Source organism: Phascolarctos cinereus, unplaced genomic scaffold (genome assembly GCF_003287225.1).
Source record: "Phascolarctos cinereus isolate Bilbo 61053 unplaced genomic scaffold, phaCin_HiC Scaffold_2;HRSCAF=192, whole genome shotgun sequence".
In the NCBI taxonomy this organism is placed as follows: domain Eukaryota; kingdom Metazoa; phylum Chordata; class Mammalia; order Diprotodontia; family Phascolarctidae; genus Phascolarctos; species Phascolarctos cinereus.
In genome coordinates this window covers 341,808,841-341,832,177 of record NW_027555625.1, presented here as the reverse complement: position 1 = coordinate 341,832,177, position 23,337 = coordinate 341,808,841, and the positions used below count along the sequence as shown (strand labels likewise).

The 23,337-nt window shown below is 41.4% G+C and overlaps 1 protein-coding gene and 1 pseudogene across 1 annotated transcript in view; one reads left to right on the top strand and one right to left on the bottom strand.

Moving 5' to 3' along the window:
* The window catches only part of KLHL3 (kelch like family member 3), a 161,481-nt gene extending 152,060 nt beyond the window's left edge, over window positions 1-9,421 (bottom strand). Inside the window, 1 exon segment of the mRNA XM_020991250.2 lies at window positions 9,088-9,421. Within this exon segment, the coding sequence (XP_020846909.1) occupies window positions 9,088-9,101 (14 nt within the window). The 5' untranslated portion in view covers window positions 9,102-9,421.
* Window positions 9,422-22,841: 13,420 nt separating this feature from the next.
* LOC110211683 (small ribosomal subunit protein eS12 pseudogene) lies at window positions 22,842-23,337 on the top strand (annotated as a pseudogene).

The window sequence follows — 23,337 nt, the reverse complement described above, 5'->3', positions numbered from 1 at the left end:
GTTATTATTCAAAACAGTTCAAATGCCACCTCTCCCAAGAAGTCTTTCCTGTATTCCCCTTTCCCCCAACCAATAATGATATTTATCCCCAAACCTCCCATAGCACTTTTTTGGCACTTCAATAAAGTGCCAATAAAATTACTTAACATGTAATATTGCACATTATAGTTACCTATATTAATGTTTTAGTTAATCAGTTAATCAACAAATATTTATTAAATGCCTACCATGTGCCAGGCATTGTGCTAAGTTCTGGTGAAAGAGAATGCCTGCCCTCAAAGAACTCACAATCCAATGAGGGAGATATCAGGCAAACAAATATGTTCAAACAAGTTATGCACAGAATACATATTAAATAATTAAGAGAGAAAAGGCATTAGAGTTAAGAAGGGTTGGGAAAGGCCTCCTTAGAAGATGGGATTTTAGGGGCATCTAGGTGACACAGTGGATAGAGCACCGGCCCTGGAGTCAGGAGGACCTGAGTTCAAATCCAGCCTCAGACACATAACACTCACTAGCTGCATGACCCCGGGCAAGTCACATAACCTCATTGCCTAGCTAAAAGAAGAGGAAAAAAAAAGATGGGATTTTAACTGGGCTTAAGAAGGCCAGAGAAAACAGCAGGTAGAAATGAGGAAGGAGAGCATTCTAGGCTTGCACTATCTACTGTTAGCTGTCTCATCTCAATTTGTTTATCTCCCCCAGGGACAGACAGAGCTGTACCAGCAGTAAGTATTTAATAAATGTTAGTGAAAAGAACGAATACATACATTTAGCCATTATGGACAATCACAATTCATCCAAAGACTCCAGAAACTGTCATTTCTAAATTCTTCCCTTTGTAAACAAGTTCAAGAAAAGGCATCATTGTAAATCATAGTACCAAATTACATAATGCACTTTTTCATCCAGATTCCATGGGAAGAATTTTCTAAATGTATTACACTTCACAAGAGAAGTACCATTATAGAATCACAGAGTCTCAGAGCTAGAAGGAACATTATTTACTCCAACATGTACCTAAATAAAAATGCCCTCAACGAAATCCCCAGCCTTTGACTGCAGACCTCCAGTGAAGGGGAACCCATTACCTCCTAAGGCATTCCAAACCATTGTTAGAAAATTCCTTATTAGAATCTCTCTCTCTCTCTCTCTCTCTCTCTCTCTCTCTCTCTCTCTCTCTCTCTCTCTCTCTCTCTCTGTCTCTCTCTCTCTCTCTCTCTCTCTGTGTGTGTCTCTGTCTGTCTCTCTCTGTCTCTCTCTGTCTCTCTCTCTCTGTGTCTCTGTGTGTCTCTGTCTGTCTCTCTCTGTCTCTCTCTCTGTCTCTCTCTCTCTGTGTCTCTGTCTGTCTCTCTGTGTCTCTCTGTCTCTCTCTCTCTCTGTGTCTCTGTCTGTCTCTCTCTCTGTGTCTCTGTCTGTCTCTCTGTCTCTCTCTCTCTCTGTGTCTCTGTCTCTCTCTCTCTCTGTGTCTCTGTCTGTCTCTCTCTCTGTGTCTCTGTCTGTCTCTCTCTGTCTCTCTCTCTCTCTGTCTCTGTCTGTCTCTCTCTGTCTGTCTGTCTGTCTCTGTCTGTCTGTCTGTCTCTCTCTCTCTCTCTCTCTCTCTCTCTCTCTCCAAACTTCTTTCTTCTCTCAACCTCCAGCTCAAACTGGTGAGCTTTCTCATCATCTTGCTCCAAAAAAGGTTTCCATGTCATTTGGGGGCTATTTCCAAATCATGCCACTGCGCATACATTCCTAATCCCTTTCTAACTCTCCATTACCTATTGCTTTCTCCCATTAAAACGTAAGCTCCTTGAGGGCAGAGAAGGTCTTTCTTCCTCATATTTCTATGCCCAGCTCTAAGCACAGGCCCTGGAATATAGTAAACATGTAACACCTGTTTTATCATTCATCTAGTCATTGTTCCTAAATCTGACCTATGGGCCAGCCAAACTGAACGAGGAACAGATAAGATACCTCCAACTCTCGGTGTATAAAGTGATCCAGAGGACTAGCCTGCAAACAATTGAAGACAATGATCGTACTCCCCCAAGTCTTGCCCAGGCAAAACTATCCCCAGTGCCTTCAAGCAAACCTCTTATTGCATAAACTAGATTCTATGTAAGACATTAGTTTAGTCTCCTGAGACATGGTGAAAAGATGAATGCATGAAGACGCAGTTCTCATTATTACAGAAAAACGCTAGAAAACAAACTTACATTGGGTGTAAATAGGAGAGCCTCTCTTTCATGTGTGAAATCTTGACATATATACTGCAACAGAATTTCATCTCATGAAAAGCAACAGCAAGGCTGCTTGTAGAATTTATCAATACTTCTGGTGCACAGCAGTGCAGCACTCAAATTTCCAGGCCTTTGGATTTATTAAATACTTAAAAAACTGGAGGACAAAGGCCTGTGATCAACCACTTTTCTACATAGCACACTCCACTTCAGGTCAGCTTAACCTAGTTCTAGAATTCACTAGGAAACCAAAATGCTAGTATCTGATGCACAATGGTAATATGTCATGAAACAAGAAGCTAGCTTTCGAAAACAAACAAACAAACAAAAAAACCCTTTTTTATTTGAGCACATCTTAACAATCCAAAATTAGGCAAGCCACACTCTATTAAATCCTAATCTATAAAAATCTGAGCACTGGGCAGAAGGAAAATTTTTCTTTACTTGATTTTGTCTTTTTCCTTCGAAAACTTTTTTGGCCAAGTGTTTCCAAAATGAAAAGTTTAGTTTTAATTATCATGGCTGAAACACATATCAGCTTCAGGTAGTAGGGATATTCTTTTTTTTTCTTTAAAGAAATGGTTCCAACCATAACTTCTGAGGCAAAGTGTTAAGAAAGTGAATGTTTGTGAATGAGTACAATAAGCTCTTTAAAATAAAAAAAAAATTTTTAAATAAAACACCTCTTTTTGACTTGAAAATCCAAAGTGGTACAGTGGGTGCTGCTGAGTCAGAAAACCTAGGTTCAATCTCAGATCTGCAACTTACCAAGAATGTGACCTTAATGAGTCACCTAACTTTCCTAGGCCTCAGTTCCTTAACTGTAAAATGAGAGGGCTCAGACTACTAGATGACCCCTGAAGTCTCTTCCAACTCTAGAACTATATGTTATAATCCTATAACTCAGATTCAAATCCTGGCTTTTATTGACACTTACTGTGTGACCTTGGAAAAGTCACTCTTCCAGTGACTCTCTTCACCTCAGTCTCCTAATCTGTAAAATAAGAGGGTTGATTTAGATGGCCTTTAAGATCCTTTCTACTCGAACCCCTGTGATTGTACAATCTTCCTTAGATGTGTGTCAGATGTTTCCCCATGCTAAGTATGTCCTTTTACCTGGCAGGCAAGATGTGACTAAGAGATCAGAAAGCATCACCTTCTTAATGAGTATCATCAGACTGACAGAGATTCCAGCAAACGTTAGGCCTAAAGTTTCCTGGATCAAACATGAAAAAAGGCAGACTCTTCCTCCTTCAAGGCCTCCTCCTATGAGAAACCTTTCCTGATGTCCCTAGTCCTCAACGTTCTTTCCTTGCACAGATAAGCTAGTATCTACTTAATCTGCATTAGTATCCCCCTCCAGTAGAATGTAAACTCTTTAAAATCAGGGATTATATTTTATTTTGTCTTTGTACTCCCAAAGCCTGGCACAGTGCCCTTCACACAGCAGGCACTTCATAAATGTGCTCTGAATGGAATTTTATGAGGGAAGTTTCACAAAGGTTGGCCCTGACTGACTTTAACTCCCTTCCTCCCCAATCTCTTGTCCCTTCCACACACTTCTCATACTCAGCCTTGATTTAGCTGTTGATAAACGCTAGATTGCAAGCTTCCTGAGGGCACCTGTCACTGCTGTCATTGCCTAGGGCACTGTATCTCCTATCCTAGTCACCTAACTTCTGTTGGTTATTTCATATTAACTTTATCCCCAGCATAGTGACCGCATACAAGTAGTCCACAAGTGAGACTCTTAAGAAGAAAGAGGAGGAGGAGGTACAGAAGAAAATACAACTGACCTATGGTGCATTTTACAATTAAAGGCCCAGTTCAAATTCCAGGCAAAAGGAATCATCAGGCAAAGCAGGGTGTAAAGAAAAATGACAGGCCATATCCCCACACTATCATGCATTTCTTCCAAAGCTGCTCCTTCCTAGAACCCTGGAAAACTGGGAACATAAGCCTGCATTCTTTCCACCTGGTCACATGGCTGATGTAGATAACTGCAAATGAGTTAGAAACAAGCAAGGTCTGCCACGATAAATGCCTGTTTACTTATAGCTCTCCAGATTCACACACACACTCTATAGCTAGAGAAGTGGTTTCCATTTTCTTTTGTGAAGCAGAAAACATATTCACTTTGCTCCATCTTCTGAAGCCACCCTATTCAGCATAAAGAATAAGGAATATTTCATGTAGGATTAGAATATTGAAGGAAATGGAAGCTGAGCATGGTAGGGGCTCAGACTTCGGATAAATTAAACGTTTTTTCTTATGATTCTGGTCTGGTGAAGGCAATTTGAAGAAGTCATAGGGGAGAGGTGAACAGTGAATGGAGCTCTGGTCTGGGAAGTCTCACAGAAGGTGAATAATAAGGCAGTCAAATTAACAAAACTTTTCCAGAGGCAATGGTAGTACTGATTGATTACAGTTCTCAGAGCAAAATGTGGAAAGCAAAAACAGGAGGGAGAAGGGGAAGGGTGTGTGCAGAGGAAGGGTGGAAAACAATCTGGGTGAAAATGTGTCTATCTGGACCCAGGAAATGCAGAGTGGTGCAGTTTAACACCACCCAGGCATGATATTAAGAGGTCCATTTTGAAGAGCGGGGCAAGAGAAGGCAGGGACAGCATAAAGATCATAAAGATTTCCTGACAGCTTAAGGTCTCACTGCGGGTTAATATGGTAGGGTAGTATGCCAAGTTCTGGTGAGACCAGGGGTAGCAGCATAGCAGAGAGAATACCACGCTAGCGTAGGAGTCAGAGACATCCAGGATGGATCCTAATCCCACCTCTGATATTTATTGCCTATGTAACAATAGGCAAATTACTAAATCTCTCAAAATGTCAGTTTCCTTATCTGTAAAATGGAAATCTCACAGAACAGTGGTAAGAGTCAAATGAGATGATATATATAAATTACTTTGTAAACATCAAAGGGAAATGTAAATATGGGCTGTTGTCAAGATATCTGAAACGAAGAAAGGTAGGAGTACACCATATGAGAGGCAGGGTGGGGACAGAGAGGAGGGAACTATGGGGAAAAGGAGTAAGCTCTGACAGATTTAATTGGACCTTTAGAGCAGAGCGACATGACATTCTTCTCTTATAGCCTGGTGGGCTACAGCACTGTTGACTAACAGGGCTGAGTGACAGGCTTGAGAAGGCCATGGATTCACTTCCAATCCCTGAAGTAGAGAGTTAGCAGAGAAAGACTGAGAGAAGGATGGAGAACAAAACCATTAAAATACAAATTATTCTTGGGGCTTTAAGTAGTCTTACATTAAAAAACTTTGAATTTTTTATTTCAATTTAATTTTTTAAATTTAAATTTTGTTTTAAACAACTAAAGAAAGGGTCATAAATGGCCTTTTTTTTTCCCCCACGTGCAGGGCACTGAGAATTGATGAAGGCAGGAAAGTGCTCAGAGGACCTGAGTTTAAATCCTGGCTCTGCTAATTACTACCTCAGTGAGTATTGTGGGTATTGCCTCACCTCGGTTGCCTCTTCTGTAAGATGAGTGGGTGGAACATCGCCAACCCTAGCCTCTGATTCTAAATACACTTCAGAAAAGAGGGAGAGCAAAATCAGTTGGTACAATATGTGAAGCCCGACGGAAAAGGAGGACCAGAGATGGACTGTGAAAGGCGGGTGTTATTTGATTGGTGCGAGAAAGATGAGCATTCCAAGTGAATCAGGCACAAAGACAGCAAAGAATGTGGCCATACTCTAGGATAATAAGACCGGAGAGTGTGGAGAGTGCATACCATGTTTGCTGTTGTTTAGCTGTTTCAGCCATGTCCAACTCTTCATGACCCTGTTCTTGGCAAAGATCCTGAAGCAGCTTGCCATTTCCTTCTCCAGCTCATTTTACAGATGAGGAAACTGAGGCAAAGAGGGTTAAGTGACTTGTCCAGGGTCACACAGCCAAATTTGAACTCCATAAGATGAATCTTCCTGACTCCTAGGTTGTAATGGGAAATAAGGCTCCAAGCACATGGTGGGGGAATTTTGACTTTGGGGAGTAGGAAAACTGTAAGCTATTCAAGCCTGTACAGCAGGAGTAACAGGGCGAAAGCAGGAAACTGCCAGGTTGAAAGTGCCTATGAACTCAGGGATGTCCAAAAGGCAGTCAGGGAATCAATAGGCCTTGGATAAACAGGCGCCTAAATAATCAATGATTAATGAAGTCAAGGATTGAAGAAATCCTGAACTCATTAAAGAGGGTGGTGCAAGGAGAGGAGGAAAGGTAGGGAGAACAACTGGATCACGAGCTCCTGGGGAAGGGGGTGGGGTGGGCAGGGCTCCCCTTCTTTGGATTTCTCATAGCTTCCTAATAACTCATGTCAATATTTATTACCTTTGATGATTAATCAACTGATTACTCAATCAACAAGAAATTAGAAACTGTCAGTAAAGATGTAGAATGGAAAGAGTGTTAACTTTGTAGTCAGAGGCCCAAGATTCAAATTTTACCTTTGATGTTTACTAGCTGTGTAGCTTTGGACAAGTCATTTAACTTTCTGAGGCCTCTGTTTCCTCATCTAAAATAAAGGGCCACTGAAGCCCCTTTCAAATTAAAACTATCATCCTATCTATGTTCCAGGCACTGTGCTTGTCACTGGGTTATAGAAACAGTCTTTGCTCTTAAGGAATTTTCATTCTATCAGTGGAGATAATGAGTACACAAGTATATAGAGAATAAATATAAAGTCTGTCCTTTAGCCTAACACCCTCATAGAGGCAATGTGGTATGGGGGCTAGGGTACACAATCTAGAGTTAGGAAGACCTGGGTGAATCACACTCCAAACCCTTAACTATACGACCCCCTAGACAAATCACTTCCTCATCTGTAAAGCGAAAATTAAAAACAAAACCTACTTTCCAAAACTGCTTTGAGATTCAAATGAGATAATGTATGTGAAGTGTTCTACACACCTGAAAGAGCTATACAAATATTCTAGTGTTATTATTACCTCTGCCCCCAGACCCACTAGACAACTCTAGTCGCTGAGCAATCACTTCCTACTTTTCCAAGAGTCTGACCTCTGCCTGCCCTCACCTGCCTACCTCTGCAACTCTACACACACCTAGTGGTCTCTTCTCATCCATGTCCTTCCATCTCAGGGCTTTAATAAGGTCTGTTTCTGACTGCTGATGGCAGAGTTCCTACCACACTGAAAGAAAATGTTTAAAGTACAGAATTCCATTTCTCCCCCACCAGGTTGGGAAAACAATTCTCCAAAACTGTGGCTCCCTGAAAACCTTTAATAACAGGTCCTTCGGAGAGAAGTCAACATAGAATGCCAGCATTGCCAATGAGGCAGAGAAGCACAACATTTGAGACATCAATCTTTGATAGATGCTCCCTTCCCAAGCAACGAAAATCAATCTCTGACTTGTACTTCATGTACTAGACAAGATCTGGATTCTTTCTGAGAGGATTACACCAATAAAATATACTGTCCAGTGGAGGCCTTTTCAGACACAATACCAGAGACACAGCAATTAAAAAAGCTTTTACCACAACTGGGAGACCCTAGTGACAATACTCGGCTACAGAGGAAACTGTGGAGCTTGGGATTGCCACAGAGCTACATGGAGCTCAGGGGGAGCACATGGACTTTAGAGACTCCCCTTTGATTGTCATTGACTTAGGCCTATTACCATTTTGTTGGGTTTTTATTGACCAGATACCAACATCCCTCTGGGGTGGCATTCTTTCTCAGTAAGTCCAGGAACTCACTATTATTTAAAAGGGCTGACACCCTGGGCTCTAACAGGCTTTTTTTCCCCCACAAAAACCCAAAGTCCTTGATAGCTTATATAAGTGAAACTTCAAAACACCACTTGCTCCCATTCATCTTACTCTCCCCTACCACCACCACCAAAAAAATAAATAAATACTTGAGAGATGTTTTGGCCTTCTCACTGACATATCCACACCCTAAACCAGATATGGTCACTTAAAAATAAAATTAAGTCCTTAAATAACTGGATTTTTAGTGATTTGTGTGTGTACATGCAGAAGTCACGGTTGCTATTCCTATTTTTAATGCAAGTCTGTATATACAAGTTCCTTGTCTGAAGAAAAGGGTTCTCTACGGCAAATACATTCTTTTTTACATTATGAACTTTTAAAATAAGGAACCAAAATGAAACTAGGGTCAGATAACAAGTCAGAGTGACTATTTTCTCTCCTTCCACCGCCAATTTGCACACAGGACACGAATGCTGAAGCAGGCAGGCAGGCTACACACCAACTCCAGGTAGGGCACAACAAGCATTGCATGCCTGCCCCTGGTGTGTTTCACTAGCAATTTCAAAGCATGAAACACTTAAGCTGTGTGTGTTCGCAGCCCTTCCCAACCGTGACATCTGGAATGCGACCCCCGACCCTTAATCGCAAACCAACCCAGAGCCTGGGAAAGGAAATGTCTCCTTGGACGAGCTCGGATTAGGTAACCCGTCATCACCGCAGCCCGAGCCTGCTTCTGCAGCCAAGAAGCTCATCTCCCTCGCACGCTTGGGGTTGGGTGTGGGGAGGTCGTTCGTTCGGTCTGTCTGTCTATCTGCTTGCCCGTGCATGGGCCAGATTTCAGGGGGCAGGAGGGATTTCAGGGAAACTCAGGTTTGCAGCACTGCTTCCCTGGATCGGGCTCTGGCTGTCCGGTTCGATTCTATCCCATCAGCAGCCGCCTTCCCCAATATAAATACAAAGGAGACAGACTGCAGTGAACACCCGCGCGCACACACACTCACACGAGCGCGCGCGCGCACACACACACATACATACATACATACATACATACACATACATACATACATACATACACACACACACACACACACACACACAAATGCACATACCTTTCCCCCTCCATTGTGCACAGCTCCCGCGGCGGCGGGCTCCGGCACTGAGCCCGGCTCCCAGCCCCGCTCACAAGTCCTGTCTGCCCGCGGTTCCCAGGCAGCCAGTGGGGAGACAGAAAGAGAGTGGAAGTCCAGGTTGGAAAGCAATCGAATCAGGGACAGTGATTCAGCATGGCTGCAATCGGACCTCCTCCCTCCAACCTCCCTCCCTTTCTCCTCTGATTCTCTCCAGCAGCTAACACTGCAGAACCGCCAGCGGCGGCGGCGGCAGCAGCGGCAGCGGCAGAGGCAGCAGCAGCAGCAGCAGCAGCAGCAGCAGCAGCAGCAGCAAATGTCTTACCCAGAGCTCCCTGCAGCCCTTTCAGCGGCTAAAAGCGGCAGCCCACTCCTCCCCCTCCCCCTTCCCCCCTCCCTCTCGGGGACTCGCTACTTGGTCTCCTAGGAACCGCGGCTCCTGCTAAAGCATGTGCGCGGCTATCTCCCCAGCTGCTCCTGCATCTGCACTGCAAGGGCATCCGCGATGCTTCCACAGGCTACCCATTTGTTCTCTGGGGACAGCAAGGCTCTAGCCACAAGCATCGGGTTTTCTTCTTTGCTGCAAACATTCATGCAGTCTCCCCCAGCCCAGAGATATCTTGCTCCACCCATCTCTTCTTTCCTTTGGCCAAATAGTATGAAAAAGAGACCCTTCAGCTGCATGTAAAGAAAGTTATTGCAGTTGGGGGTGGGGAGGGGGACGGGGACGGGGTATAATAAGGAGAGAGGAAAGAGGAAGGTGGGAAAACTTACAGGTAAGGTACTGCCAAGAGCCCATTCTCCACTCCTGGTATCATGAGCTGTTTCCAAAAAGCCTGAGGAAGAATCAGTTTGAGGATGACATAAGAGGGGCGACATGAAAGTAATGGTAGGCAAAAACAAACAATAAAATTAATACTGCCGATTTCTACAAAAAGAGCATTATCACAATAAACACTGATGAAATATTTTGCAAAATACCTGAAACAGTGAACTTCAATATAATGAAAAGAGCTGGAAATCTTTTTTAAGTGTACTGCAATGAAATCTGACCCGTACTGTGTTCTATTAAATTTCCTGCTACCCTCAGCTCCGGTCAAACCCACCCCAAGCACTTTCCAACCGCCTTTGCCTTTGCTCATGCCCACCCTCCGTGTCTGGAATGCCCTTCTTTCTACCTCCACGCTATCTAAGTCCTGTGTCACTCAAATCCTACCTCCTTCACAGAGCCTTATTTGATGCCCTTACCCCCACCCCCAAGCTGGAACTGCTACCTCCCACTGCCCAGTCCTACTTACTGTAGTTGTCTTTTCAATCAAGTAATGTCTTCCTACCTCAACTAAATTACAAATTCCTGGAGAGCAGGTAAATCTTTGCATCCCCCCACAACTCCTTACATAGAAGGCACTATTGACAGATAAATTCACCCTAGAAATAAGAATGGCAAAATGTTAGACCTTAGAGATCATCTAATCCAATATCCTCATTTTACAGACTAAGAAAACGGGGAGGTTGTAACCAAGCCAATGTCATACATCAAGTTAGTGGAAAAGAAAGGCCAGGTCCCTTTCAGTTTCATTTTTGTGGGACTCTACGGCTGGGGGCTGTCTCTGGTATCACTCTGTTACTAATGTACTATGTGGCACTGGTCAAGTTACTTCTTTTCCCTATTTCCCTTCAGTTATTTTCCTCAAGACTACATACAGCAAAATCTGTTTCTGATGGACTCTACAACATTACTACCAGCTACCATACTGTCACTTTCTACAAAAAGTGTCCAAAGAGAAACCAAAAAAGATGTACAAAAATTAAAGTACTGAATGGAAGAGGAACAAGAAGGCTTGGTCAGGAGAGGCTGAGTTAAGGGGCAGGGTGGGTGATGCAGGGCCACCTGCTTCAACAGAAGCCTTTCTAAATAAATGCTCCTAATTAATCAAAATCCTGAGTCCTTATTTTATAATAAAAATAATAAGTCAGTACTTCTGGGATACAGGATTTCATCTATGTGGATATTCCATTTCTTAGTAGATATTTAATAGGTTTCAGTGCCCAAGAAATTAATTACCTGATGGTCAACCCTCTAGTGATCAGCCTCTCTAAATTTAGCCAGGCAAGCCCTCGAACAAAAGAGTCATAGTTCATCACCAGACCTATACTTAATGCTTAGATATGGCTTGCCTTCCATTCAAGAACCCATAGCCACTTCCATACTACTATTCAGCATCATCATAATTGAACTTTATGGTTTATTAGTAATCCTGTGAACCAGGTCATTCAGATACTATTATTATCATCCTCAGCTTATAGATAAGGAAACTGAGGCTCAAGGCCACAAAACTAATAGATGTAGGCCCTGAGGCCTAAAATCCAGTGATCTGATTCCAACTTCAGGCCTCTTTCTTTGTCCTACACAACCTCTAACAGAGCGGTACAATTGAACAGAACAGAAACATATAAATAACTTCCATTGCACGATACAGGCTGACATCATCCTTCTTTTACCTCACCAAAAAAAATTCTCATTTTTCTCTGCCTCTTCATCCCTTCTTCTTCCTTTTTTTTTTCTAATCATCCTGGTTGCTCTTCCCCAGATGTTTCCTCTGATAGCCAATCACTAACACAAACAAAAACAAAGAAATTCAGTCCCAAGGTGTCATGCACTAGGAGGTTAATAGTAGAGAAAAGGAAAAGAATGAATGGGTCTCACTTTTGCAGTGCCCTATTCATGACTTCACCATACAGAAAAGAAAGAGCAGGAGTCAGCAAAGCAGTGAACAACACAGTGACCAATATCAACACAAGGAGAGTTTAAGGAATGAATGTCCAAAGATTTCTGCAAGCATATTTGTGAAATATTAAGGGTCAGTATAGGAGACAAAGATCTATAGAGATTTTGAAGGTTCATGGATTTAGAACAGAAAGGGACCTTAGAAGCTAGTCCAATCCCCTCATTTTACAGATGATGCAACTGGGATCCAGAGAGGTTGATTGATTTACCCAAAGTGACACAAGTTAAATGAAGAAAGTGATAGCACTTGGACTCAGGTCCTTGACTCCAAATCCATTGCTTTTTCTACTATACCATGCTACCTTGGATCAGCCCTGGAAATTCTCTTACCATCCTTCAAAACATTCCTCAAACACTTGAGAGCAAACAATTCTCAACATCAGAGTAACTAGTAGAATAAAATATATTGTTTCCTATGTGTATAGCACTGTATACTTTTCAAAGCTCTTTCATGTACCTTTCTTTATTTGCTCATATGCAATGAGGTTAACTGACTCCCAAGAAAATAACAACAACAATATCTCACATTTATATAGCATTTTAAGGTCTGCAATATACTTCAAATACTTTACTCATTTGATCCTATAACCCTGTCCAGGAGTTACTATTATCATCCATATTTTGTGGATGATGAAACTGAACCTGAGAGAAGTTAATGCTTTGCCCAAGGTCACACTGCTGGTAAGCATCTGATGTGGGATTCAAACAAAGGTCTTACCTGACTCCAAGTCTAATGCCTGATCCACTACTTCATACACTTTCCTCTCATCACCCACCAAATCAGAACTGGAACCGGGATTAGACTTTGTGTCTCCTGGTTCCAAGTCTCAGGCTTGCACCCCATGCTTCACCGACAACATAAAGCTTACGGGACCACATATTTCATTTTTAATTCACATTCTCCCTAGGCTCATTCCTTTCATACTTTTGAGTCCAGATTAATTTTATTGAGTATAATAGGGTGGGAAAACATGCCACATTTTAAATTGTTTAAAATTTATTTTCTTTATTTTCTCAATTAACAAAGTTAAATCTGTCAATCCCTCTACCCTCTCCCAATGAGCAATTAATTGATTGATTGATTAAGCCCCTAATACAGATAGCTCAACAAAAACAAATACCCACATTAGTCGTGTCTGAAAAGTTCGATCGCCAAGACTCAACCAGCTATGAAAGGCCAAGTAGGAAGAGAAAAGGTTAATCCTACAAATGAGCTTGCTTTACAAGAGCCCAGAGGCTGAGCAGATGTCTAAGAGAATCATAAAGAGTCTCCTAGCACCCTAACCCCTTTATGGTGATTGTCCTCAATCCCCCAGATACCCCATGCTGACTGCTGCCCAATGATATGCCAGAATTCAAGGATGTGACACATTCATACCTATCGGACTCTGCAGTCCGGAGAGCGCCTGAGCAAGATGGGGGCCACTGGAGAAGAAGGCCTTTAAATACAAGGGATGAAGGAGGAGGTATCTACTGGTCCTCTGCTACCTCTTCTCCCTAATTGCCAGAACACACACTCCTCCATTTCCTCCAGATATCTCTCCTACTCCCTAATTTTTCACAATCCATTCATTAACAGTATCTCATATATACCTCTTTGTCCTCTCCTAGGATAGGCATTCATATCAATTCAATTCAACAAGCATTTATTAAGTACCTACTATGTGCCAGGCACTGTATTAGGTAATGGGGATAAAAAAGTAAAAGAGAAAGGAAGGACGGAAGGAAGGAAGGAAGGAAGGAAGGAAGGAAGGAAGGAAGGAAGGAAGGAAGGAAGGAACAGTCCCTACCCTCAAGGAATTTATATTTTATTGAATAATAGCTCTCATTTATACAGTGTTTCAAGGTTTACAAAGCTTTGTACATAATTCTCATTTGATCAAACCAGTAATACCTTCCACAATCTTGGCTGCAAGTGGTTTATGCCCCAGATTAAGAAAAAGATCTCTTGACTAAAATAGGGTTTTGCTTTTACAAGGTACTTTCCCCCCATTCCCTTCACCTATTCTCTTTGCCTAAAATCATAATGCCAGACTAAAACTCTAGTTCTCTCTTGAGAGCTAAATCCTGAATAAGACGGAAGGTCAGCCAGCTCCCACTCAGTGGAAGTTTGCATTGTAGCAGGTTTACTCATCGGCCTCTCAACCTGACTCATTCAAACTCTTTGTGGATTACCACTGCCATCAAAGATGATAACAATCCCCCATGATGAAAGGAGACCTCTATTCCCATTCATGCCTTGACAGGACTACCTTATACAGCATAATACAAACAGTACTGAAATCCTTAATTTTTTCTGTGTTTTTCTGGCAAATCAGACAGTGCTTGGTAGTCAAAAGATCATGGATTTAGAATTGGGAAGGACCTCAGAGACCATCTAACCTGAGTCCCTTTACAGATGAGACTGAAGCCCCAGAAAGGTGCCATAACTTTCCCCAGGTCACACAGATAATAAGCATCAGAAGGATTTTGAACCCAGGCTCTCTGATTCAAGAATCAGTTATCTTTCCAGTATACCAGCCCAGATCATTTTTCTAAATATCTTACAGTATTTAGGAAGAGGAAGTTGGACATGAAACACACAAGAAGCTTGTCTTAGAACAAATCCCATCTAATTCAGAAACAGGCCCTAACTTCTCCTAAGAATCTTCCAGAGTACAATCTCAAAAACGTGAATTTCCTACCTATTTTCAGAGCAACAGGGAATGAGTGACCCAAGAACCCAGAAACTCTTTCTAGCAGCCTGATATCCTAAGGGATTTGATCTCTTACATCTTCAACCTTATCATATCTACTGACTTCTCCTGAATTGTCTTCAAACAGGTTTAATGATGAAGAGTAACAAGCCTTTGTCTGGGACTTTTGATAGCATCTCCTTTTGGAGATGGAAGTATCCATGGAAAGTATCCATGAAGCTCTCTTGTTAGACAGCCTGGAGAAGGAGTAAGGTCATCTCCTGATTAAGTCTCAATGACTGGAGCTGACCCAGTGGCTCACATTGCTAAGGGACAGAAATGAGTTAGAAGTCACCCCTTTATGTTGGCCTTAAAAGGGAGCAGTTAGAATCTTTTGTTCCCTTTTCCCCTTTTGTCTTCTGTTTTCTGGGAAAATCTTAAGAGAATATCAGGGTTAGGAGCAATTTAGGGCTGGGGATTGGGATGGGTAGGAGCTGGGTAGAGGGAATTCTTCTAGGAGGTGTTAAGGCTGCCTTGGGGCAGATCCTGGTAGCAGTAGCAGGCATGTTGTCACCCATATAGCTGTAGAGAAGAGTTCCTAGACACTGGGCTCTCAGACCTAGTCTCAAAGAAGTAATGGTAATTCTCAACCATGTGGCAGCCGTATGTATGGGAAGCAGATGGTCTAAATGATAGGAGCTCCTGAACCCCAGCTTCCTGGATGGTGGAGGAGGGGTGTCAAAAAGGTCTGGACAATGCTAAAAAAAATTCTGGACAAAAGTTCTGGAACCCCAGTCTCCTAGTTAGAATCTGTCTTTCTAGAGACAGAAGCGGGGAGGGGTTTCCTTGGATAGCAGTAGCTTCTAGTATTGTTCTGATTAGCAACCCCAAGTTTGTTTCTCTTCTAAAAGAAGTCTAAATGACATGCTGGGGTTATGAGTCTGAACAGCTTTAAGACCCTGTGGAACTCATTGGAGAGGTCAGAGAATTATACCAATTTTTTAAGGGCTATTGTGAACCCTTAATGTGTTAAGTATTATTTTGGGGCTATGAAATCTTTTCATTTTCTGCATTTCTGTGGAGTGCAATAAAGGCTATTTTGTACCTACATATGCCAGACAGCAATGAAATTGCATTGTTACCTTGAGTGCCTATATGTAATCTAGGGACCCTTTTTACCCTCACGAGCTAGATTCTTTGATTTCTGAGAGGCAACTCTGGGTGGTGGCAAAATAAGCCAAAAATACACTAATTTGGGAGACCACCCTCAAACCTTCTCTCCTCAAGCCTCCTAAATCACCACTCCCCATTCTTCAGCTCAGGACCTTGGCATGTGAATTACTGAGAAAATAGGAGCTATTTTCTGTAAGTTTCCTCTTTTCCCTTTTATATATATCTCAAATCTTTTTAACAGCACCATTTTCTCCTTTCCTCCAGTCTTTAATAGGTGACCCTTCTCACCAAAGCCAACCATTGTACGTATACTCTCGAGCCTATTCCCTTCTCCTCTTAGAATGGCAGATTGCCTCCACAATCACCCATGCTTTCAGTCACTCAATAAACATTTACTAGGCACTTACTATGTGCCAAGCACTGTACTAAGATGGATATGAAGAAAGAAAAAAAGATTCTCTCTAACTCTGGGTCTAATGCTCTATCCCCTACTTCACCTACATCCTCAGACCACCCGGCAAAACAGAAGTGGAACCAGAATTAGAACTTGGTCGATAAATTCTAATCCAAAAGACCAAACTTACCCTCAAAGAGCTCACAATCTAATGGGGAACATGAAAAGCAATGGAGAGGGGCAGGGTATGATGAGGTAGGTGGCAGTCCTGGGCCTCTTCTTTAAATGGAGAATCTCAAAGGACCTCTCCAAAATCTACTCTCTACCCTCTTCAGTTTTTTTTAGGGGGGGAGGAATGAGGAAGGAGGTGGTCTTTGCATTCCTACTACCTAGCACAACATTTTATGTGCTAAGTGTGTTTGACTCTAATGCTATGAGAGGTCCATCCTTCCAGCCTTTCTGCCAATCCGAGAGCCAAAGCTCATTCGTGGACTTCAGTTCTGACAATGCACAAGAAGCGCCGGCGGGGGTGGCCCTTACGAGTCTGTAGCTGGTGCCCTCTGGTGGTACAGAATAACCACAGAGGAGGCTCTCCGGGGAAGAACAAAAGCGAAACTTGGAACTTGGATAGAGTCAATGGAAAAGAGAGAGGAAGCTTTTTTTTCTCCCGGATCCTAGCGTCTTAGGTTTCTAAAATGCCGGTTTATGGACACAGTTACTCTGTGAGTGAACTACCCGGTGCCCCAAGGACCTGCAGAGAATTAGGCACAACTTTGCCTACTTCTCTGAAGCCTGCTTCGTCTTTTCTGTCTGTTGCATTCTTATAGGAATCTATTTTAAGGGATTTTAGTCTATTTGCAGTAGACATATATTTATGATATTTGAACTGAGATACATGGAAATGAGGGGAAATGGCTGGCTTCTCTGGGAAGAGAAGAGAGCACTTAGGCTTCTAAGTACAGAGTTCTTTCTATTTTGTTTGCAAAACCTGAGTGGCAGATCTCACAGAGAATTATAATGGGGGGAGCGGAGCGGCGCACGGAGAACGAGCTTCAGGGCTTCATTTTTGTTAAAAAGCGGTGCCACGTGCTGTGCCAATACTTCCACCTCATGAGTGGCATACTAAATAAACATCGAAATCTACAATGATATTAAATCTGAGATCTCCTAAAGTAGTTATTTTGTAAAATCTAGAAGGGAAAGACATTTAGACCCGGGAAAGGAACCCATGTAGCGGCAAATACTATTCCCGTTGCCCAACAATGTTGGAAGAATTATACAGTAAGCTGTTTTGATTGACGGCATCACATGTTAATGACATGAAAGCAAGTTAAGCACTGAACTACTGAAGTCAGAGCAAGGCAAGGTTTATTTTATTTAAAAACTGGTACAGGCCATGTCTTGTTCTTAAAAGTTCATGAAAGTAGATCCAATGGTTTCGGGGAGACCACGCACACATGCTCTTTAGGTTCTCATTCAGCAACAGGGAGTAATTTCAGAAGAGGTGAAATCTAAGGCCAGTTTTGGTAGTAACCTCATTGTTTCGTCATGAAATCTTTTAACTTCTCTGTACCTGAAATCTACTTCTCTGTATAAGGCTAACGAAAATAAACTTTTTCCCCCCACCACAGATTTCACTGTAGAATCATTGATAAAAGCATCCTTGCTAGGCACATCACAGCAAACAGCTAAATCAATATTAAATAATTCATGGTGAGTCCAAGAATAAAATGGCACACGTACACAGATTATTTGCACTATCTATTCTTTCTTTACACATCCCTTTTGCCAACAAAAATTATTTCTGTGAGTTAGCTTTACAGTTTTTCTCTTTAGGATCTGCCCCAACCTTTTACACACACACACACACACACACACACACACACACACACCCTTACTACGTGTGTATGTTAATAAATATGTATCTGTGATTTCACCAGTGCAGGGAATTCCCTGTAAGAAAATTTGCTCTATCAGTGCAGAATGACAATTGCTGTGCAATTTATAATGGTAGGGAGTTTCCCCTGGAGGTGGGAAGTTAAGTAACTTGCCCAAGGCCCACAGCCGGCACTTGTCAGAGGCAAGACTTGAACCCACATCTTCCTAACTCAGAGGTCAGATCTCTATCCATGCTTCCTCTCATTTCTGTGCGTATTTATAGGTTTATATTTTAATGTGTACAAAGTGTCCCAAAAAGTCTTAGTGCAGTTTTAAGTTTTAATAACTTCAGGAGTATAAATGCTATGAACTTACAAAAAAAATTGAAAATTTAACTAAATTTCTTTCACATTTATTTATTTTTGAGAATTTTGAATAGTAAATTTTTAGTTTTAACAAGACAAGGTACACGAAATTGAATGTGAGAAATCACCAAATATGCTGAGGTCTCCTAGGACAACTATCGATCAACAATTACTTATTAAGGACCCACTATATTAAATGCACTGTGCCAGGAAATGGGGAAACAAAGGGAAAAAAGGCACCCCCCCAGAAGCAACCGTTCCAGTGGAAGAAATATGGGTGTATATCATTACACTATATAATATGATATATAAATATTTATCTATATATAGTTATATATAAAAGGTAATGCAGTGGGGAGACACACTAGCATCTGGAAGGATCAAAAATCATTTAGAAGGAAGCACTGGAACTGAGCTTTGAAACCAATCTTATGAGGCATCACCTATTGGAGCCTTTAAAGATCATTTTTTAACTTCCCAATTTGACAGTCAATACTCCATGTTCCATCTCCAGCAAATGGGATATTTGGATATAAACATCACCCTCAGTCTCTTAGTCACTCCACAATTAATCACAAGAGTCAGGAATCATCTAAAATGCAGATACCAAAGCCTCTTACCAATTCAGAGTTAGCTTCATTAAGAAAAAAGTAGAAAAGAGTAGAATTTTTGTAAAAATGCAGGAGGTACATTTAAAATACGTATATACAGATAAACACATGTATGTGTAAATAATAATAGCAGCTAGCATTTTTATAGCACTTGACTATATGCCAGGCACATATAGTTAAAATTATCTCATCTGATCCCCAAAACAACCCTAGGAGATAGGTGCTATTATAGATGAGGAAACTGGGGCAAATAGAGATTTAAGTAACTTGCCCAGGGTCATACAGCTAGTAAGTGTCTATGGCTACATTTGAACTCAGGACTTCTTGATTCCAAGTCCAGCAGCCTAGCTACCTATATATACATACACATATAAATATATGTGATAAATGAAACTGGGTTAAGAGTATTGCTTAAGGCCTGGAGAAATTGCTTACTAAATAGAATTATAATTAACTTACCAATTGTTTAAAAGTAAATGGGTACCATATACAAAACAGTTGAAATGGATGGGGGTGGGTGGGTGTCTGTACCTGTGATTTCAGTGGTGTGTAGAATTTCTAGTGAAGAAATTCCGTCGGCCAATGCAAATCAATAACTGTTCTGCAACTTATACTCTTAGAAATTATATAGAAATTAAGTGATTTGTCCAATGGCACATACCTATGAAGCAGAAGCAGGACTTATGCCAAGTTTTCCTTAATCTGAGGCCAGCTCTCTGTCCACTAACTTAACAGTTCTGAAACTGTTTGTTCTCAGGACCTCTTTGACACTTTTTTTTTTTTGAGGCAATTGGGGCTAAGTGACTTGCTCAGGTTCACACAGCTAGTAAGTGTCTGAGACTGGATTTTAATTCAGGTCCTCCTGATGTCAGGGCCAGTGCTGTATCCACAGCACCATCTAACTGCCCCACTTTACACTCTTAAAAATTACTGAAGACCCCTCCTCAAAGAGGGGTTATAGGTACCGGTAGTTACCGGATTAAAAATTAAAACATCTTAATAGTATTATGAAAATAGTTTTAAGACCTTTGTGGACCTCCTGAAAGGATCTGAGGGACTGCTAAGTGTCCCCAGACCACATTTTGAGAACCATGGCATTAATATATGTTGCCTCTGTACATTTATATAATGCTATATTTATACAAAGCAATAACATATTTATATAACACCTTACTAAGCTTTTCCCTTACTAAGCTTTTCCTTTACAACTCTGAGGTATCTAATGAATTTCAATACTAACTTACTATTACTTCAGTACTAACGTCTTGTGCCATATGCCACAATAAAGGTTCCAAATGGATACTTAACCCAAGTCACACTATAGAAATTTAATAAGGTGTCTTCTGGCCAATATGGCTACCAGATTGGGAGACAGGCTACTCATCTCCCACCTGCCCACTCCAGCAGAACCCCCAAATTAGCAGCAGAGTGAATAATGCTCAAGAAATCTAATAATAAACTGCTTCCACCCCAGAATTGCATAGAATGTCAGTCAGACACTCAAGTGAAATAGGAAAGGGGCTGCCAGCAAAGCCAGCATCAGCTCAGGGCTTTCCTGGGAGACCAGAGACTGGCTGGAAACATAGGTAGCCAGAAAAGCTCAGTATTTGAAGGCAGCAAAACTAGAAGGTTCCCCTCAGAAAGCCTTAGGGTGGCGCCTAAGAAAATCAAAATTGATTCTATTCTGTATCACCATCCACATCTTGTGTAAGTGCCTAAGTCATGTTTATGTTTGAATTAAGTTCAGAAGTTCATAGGTTCAAAAGTTCAGTCTTCCTCTTTGAATTAAGTTTAAAAGTTTAGTTTCCCTATAAATCACTCTAATTAAAAGAAACCTATTATCTCTAATACCACTAGCTGTCCTTGTACAATTAGAGGAAAATCTGTTATCTATATACCATTAGTTATTTTTGCAGATGGACTAAATCAATTAGAATTTCCTAGCACGATGGAAGGGCAGTTGCTAGTCCCACATTCCTGATTTCCAAACAATCATATTGTTCCTATGATGCTTCTGATTTTGTAACCAATCATATTGTCTTCCCCATCTATTTTTTGCTTTCTATTTTTTGGATGTTCCTCCTTTTGTCAATAAAAATGATCCATCAGCCCTCATGCAGGGTCTTAGCTTGATGAGGAGGCTGAGATCCTATTTAGAGGCAAATTTATTGGCTTTGCTAATAAATTGATTGTGGTCAGAGCTTTGTGCTTCAGTTTAATTTCAATCCACAGGCGCTTGGAAGTGCTGAGGAGCTGGATACTAGAGCTCTGACATCCTTAGCGCCCTGTCCTGAGACATAAGAGAAGACACAAAGATCCATCATTGGGAAACTCAAAGTCTCAAGGGGGTCATGCCCTAGGAGGTGAAGGTCAGCCCAGAAATCCAGGTGACCCAAAGGAAGACCAAGCAGGGCAGAGCAGAGCAGACCACCGAACCCAAAGTGTACCAAGGAGTGGAAGATGGCCTGGTCCAGTCTCAATTCAGTAACTAAAGCAGGAGACATGAGTAAATCAAAGAAAACATCAACCAGTATAAAATTTTATTGCAAATCTAATGATCCCCAAAAAGGAATAGAGAGTAACTCCTAAACAACTGCAAGCAGAGGCTCAAAGGAAAAAATGGACTTTTCACACGGATGAACACCTAGAAATGAAGCAAGCACTGAGAGAGAGAGAGAGAGGTAGAGAGAGACAGAGAGACAGAGACAGACAGAGAGAGACAGAGAGAGAGACAGAGAGAGAGAAAAGGAGAGAAGATAAGTGAAAGCTCTTGAGAAAAGAATTGGAAGGTGAATAAATAGCTTAGAAGAGAAAATGGTCATCTTTACCCAAAAAATGGAATCCCTGAAAATAAGAATAAACCAAGCTATAATCAATGAGACCGCAATTACTATTAGGACAAAGTCAAGATTCAGAAATAGAAGGACATGTAAAATGCCTGATATCAAAAACAAATTACCTGGAAAACAGGTCAAGGAGAGAGAATTTAAAATCATTTAATTCCCAGAAAACCATGATTTAAAAAAAGAAGCCTGGACATTATATTTAAAGATATCATAAATGAAAACTTCCCAGATTTATTACTACCAGAATACAAAGTAAACATAGAATCCATGGATCATCTCCTGAAAAGAACCCCCAAAGGGAAAGTCTTAGGCATGTCATTACTAAGATCCAGAGCATCAAAAAAACAAAACAAACAAAAAACTTCAGGCAGCCAGAAAGTAGTTCAAATATCAAGATATCACAATCAGAATCACACAAGATCTGATAGGGCTTCTACTAAAAAATGAGAGGTCTTGCCAAAAGGCAAAAGAGATAGGCTTACCATCAAAAATAACTTACCCTGTAAAGCTGAGCATAATCTTATTGGGGGAGAGGAGACAAAGGGAAATAAATCTTTAATGAAAAAGAGGGTGGTTAAGCATTTCTGATTTAAAAAAAAAGAGCTGACTAGGAAATTTGAAATACAAACAGAACAGTTCAGAGAAACCTAAAAAGATAATTTATTTGAGCAATCAGAAGAAGCTGTAGGATGATGTAATGTTAACATTCTAATAGAAAGATATCTGATATCAAAAACAAATTACCTGGAAAACAGGTAAAAGGGGAAAGAATTTTAAATCATTGGACTGGTCCCTTCAAAACCTCAATGCCTTCAAAGGGTATTGAGGGTGTGAAATAAGAAAAACAGAAGTCCTTGGGGTGGATTAGTTTTGTTCTGACAGTTTTAAGAGAAAGAGAAAGGAGGATAAAAGGAATACACTACTGTAGAAAGAAGGAAGAAGGGATTAGAACTTGCTATTTCCCATAAGAAATAACAAATATGCTCTTTCCCTATCGCCTCTGAGTCGAGTGGGAAGCGGAGACTCCCGGGTGTTTCCAAAATTCAGCTTCACCCGTGAACCGCTGCCATGGCCGAGGAAGGCATTGCTGCTGGAGGTGTAATGGATGTTAACACCGCTCTAAGAGAAGTGCTGAAGACTGCACTCATCCACGATGGCCTAGCTCATGGAATTCGTGAAGCTGCCAAAGCCTCAGACAAATGCCAAGCCCATCTTTGTATTCTTGCTTCCAACTGTGATGAACCTATGTATGTAAAGTTGGTTGAGGCCCTGTGTGCTGAGCACCAAATCAACTTGATCAAGGTTGATGACAACAAGAAGCTGGGCAAATGGGTAGGCCTCTGTAAAATTGACAGAGAGGGAAAGCCCCGTAAAGTGGTTGGCTGCAGTTGCATTGTTGTTAAGGACTATGGCAAGGAATCTCAGGCCAAAGATGTCATCGAAGAATATTTTAAAAGCAAGAAATGAATAAAATAAAAGCCTTGGTCTGAAAAAAAAAAAAG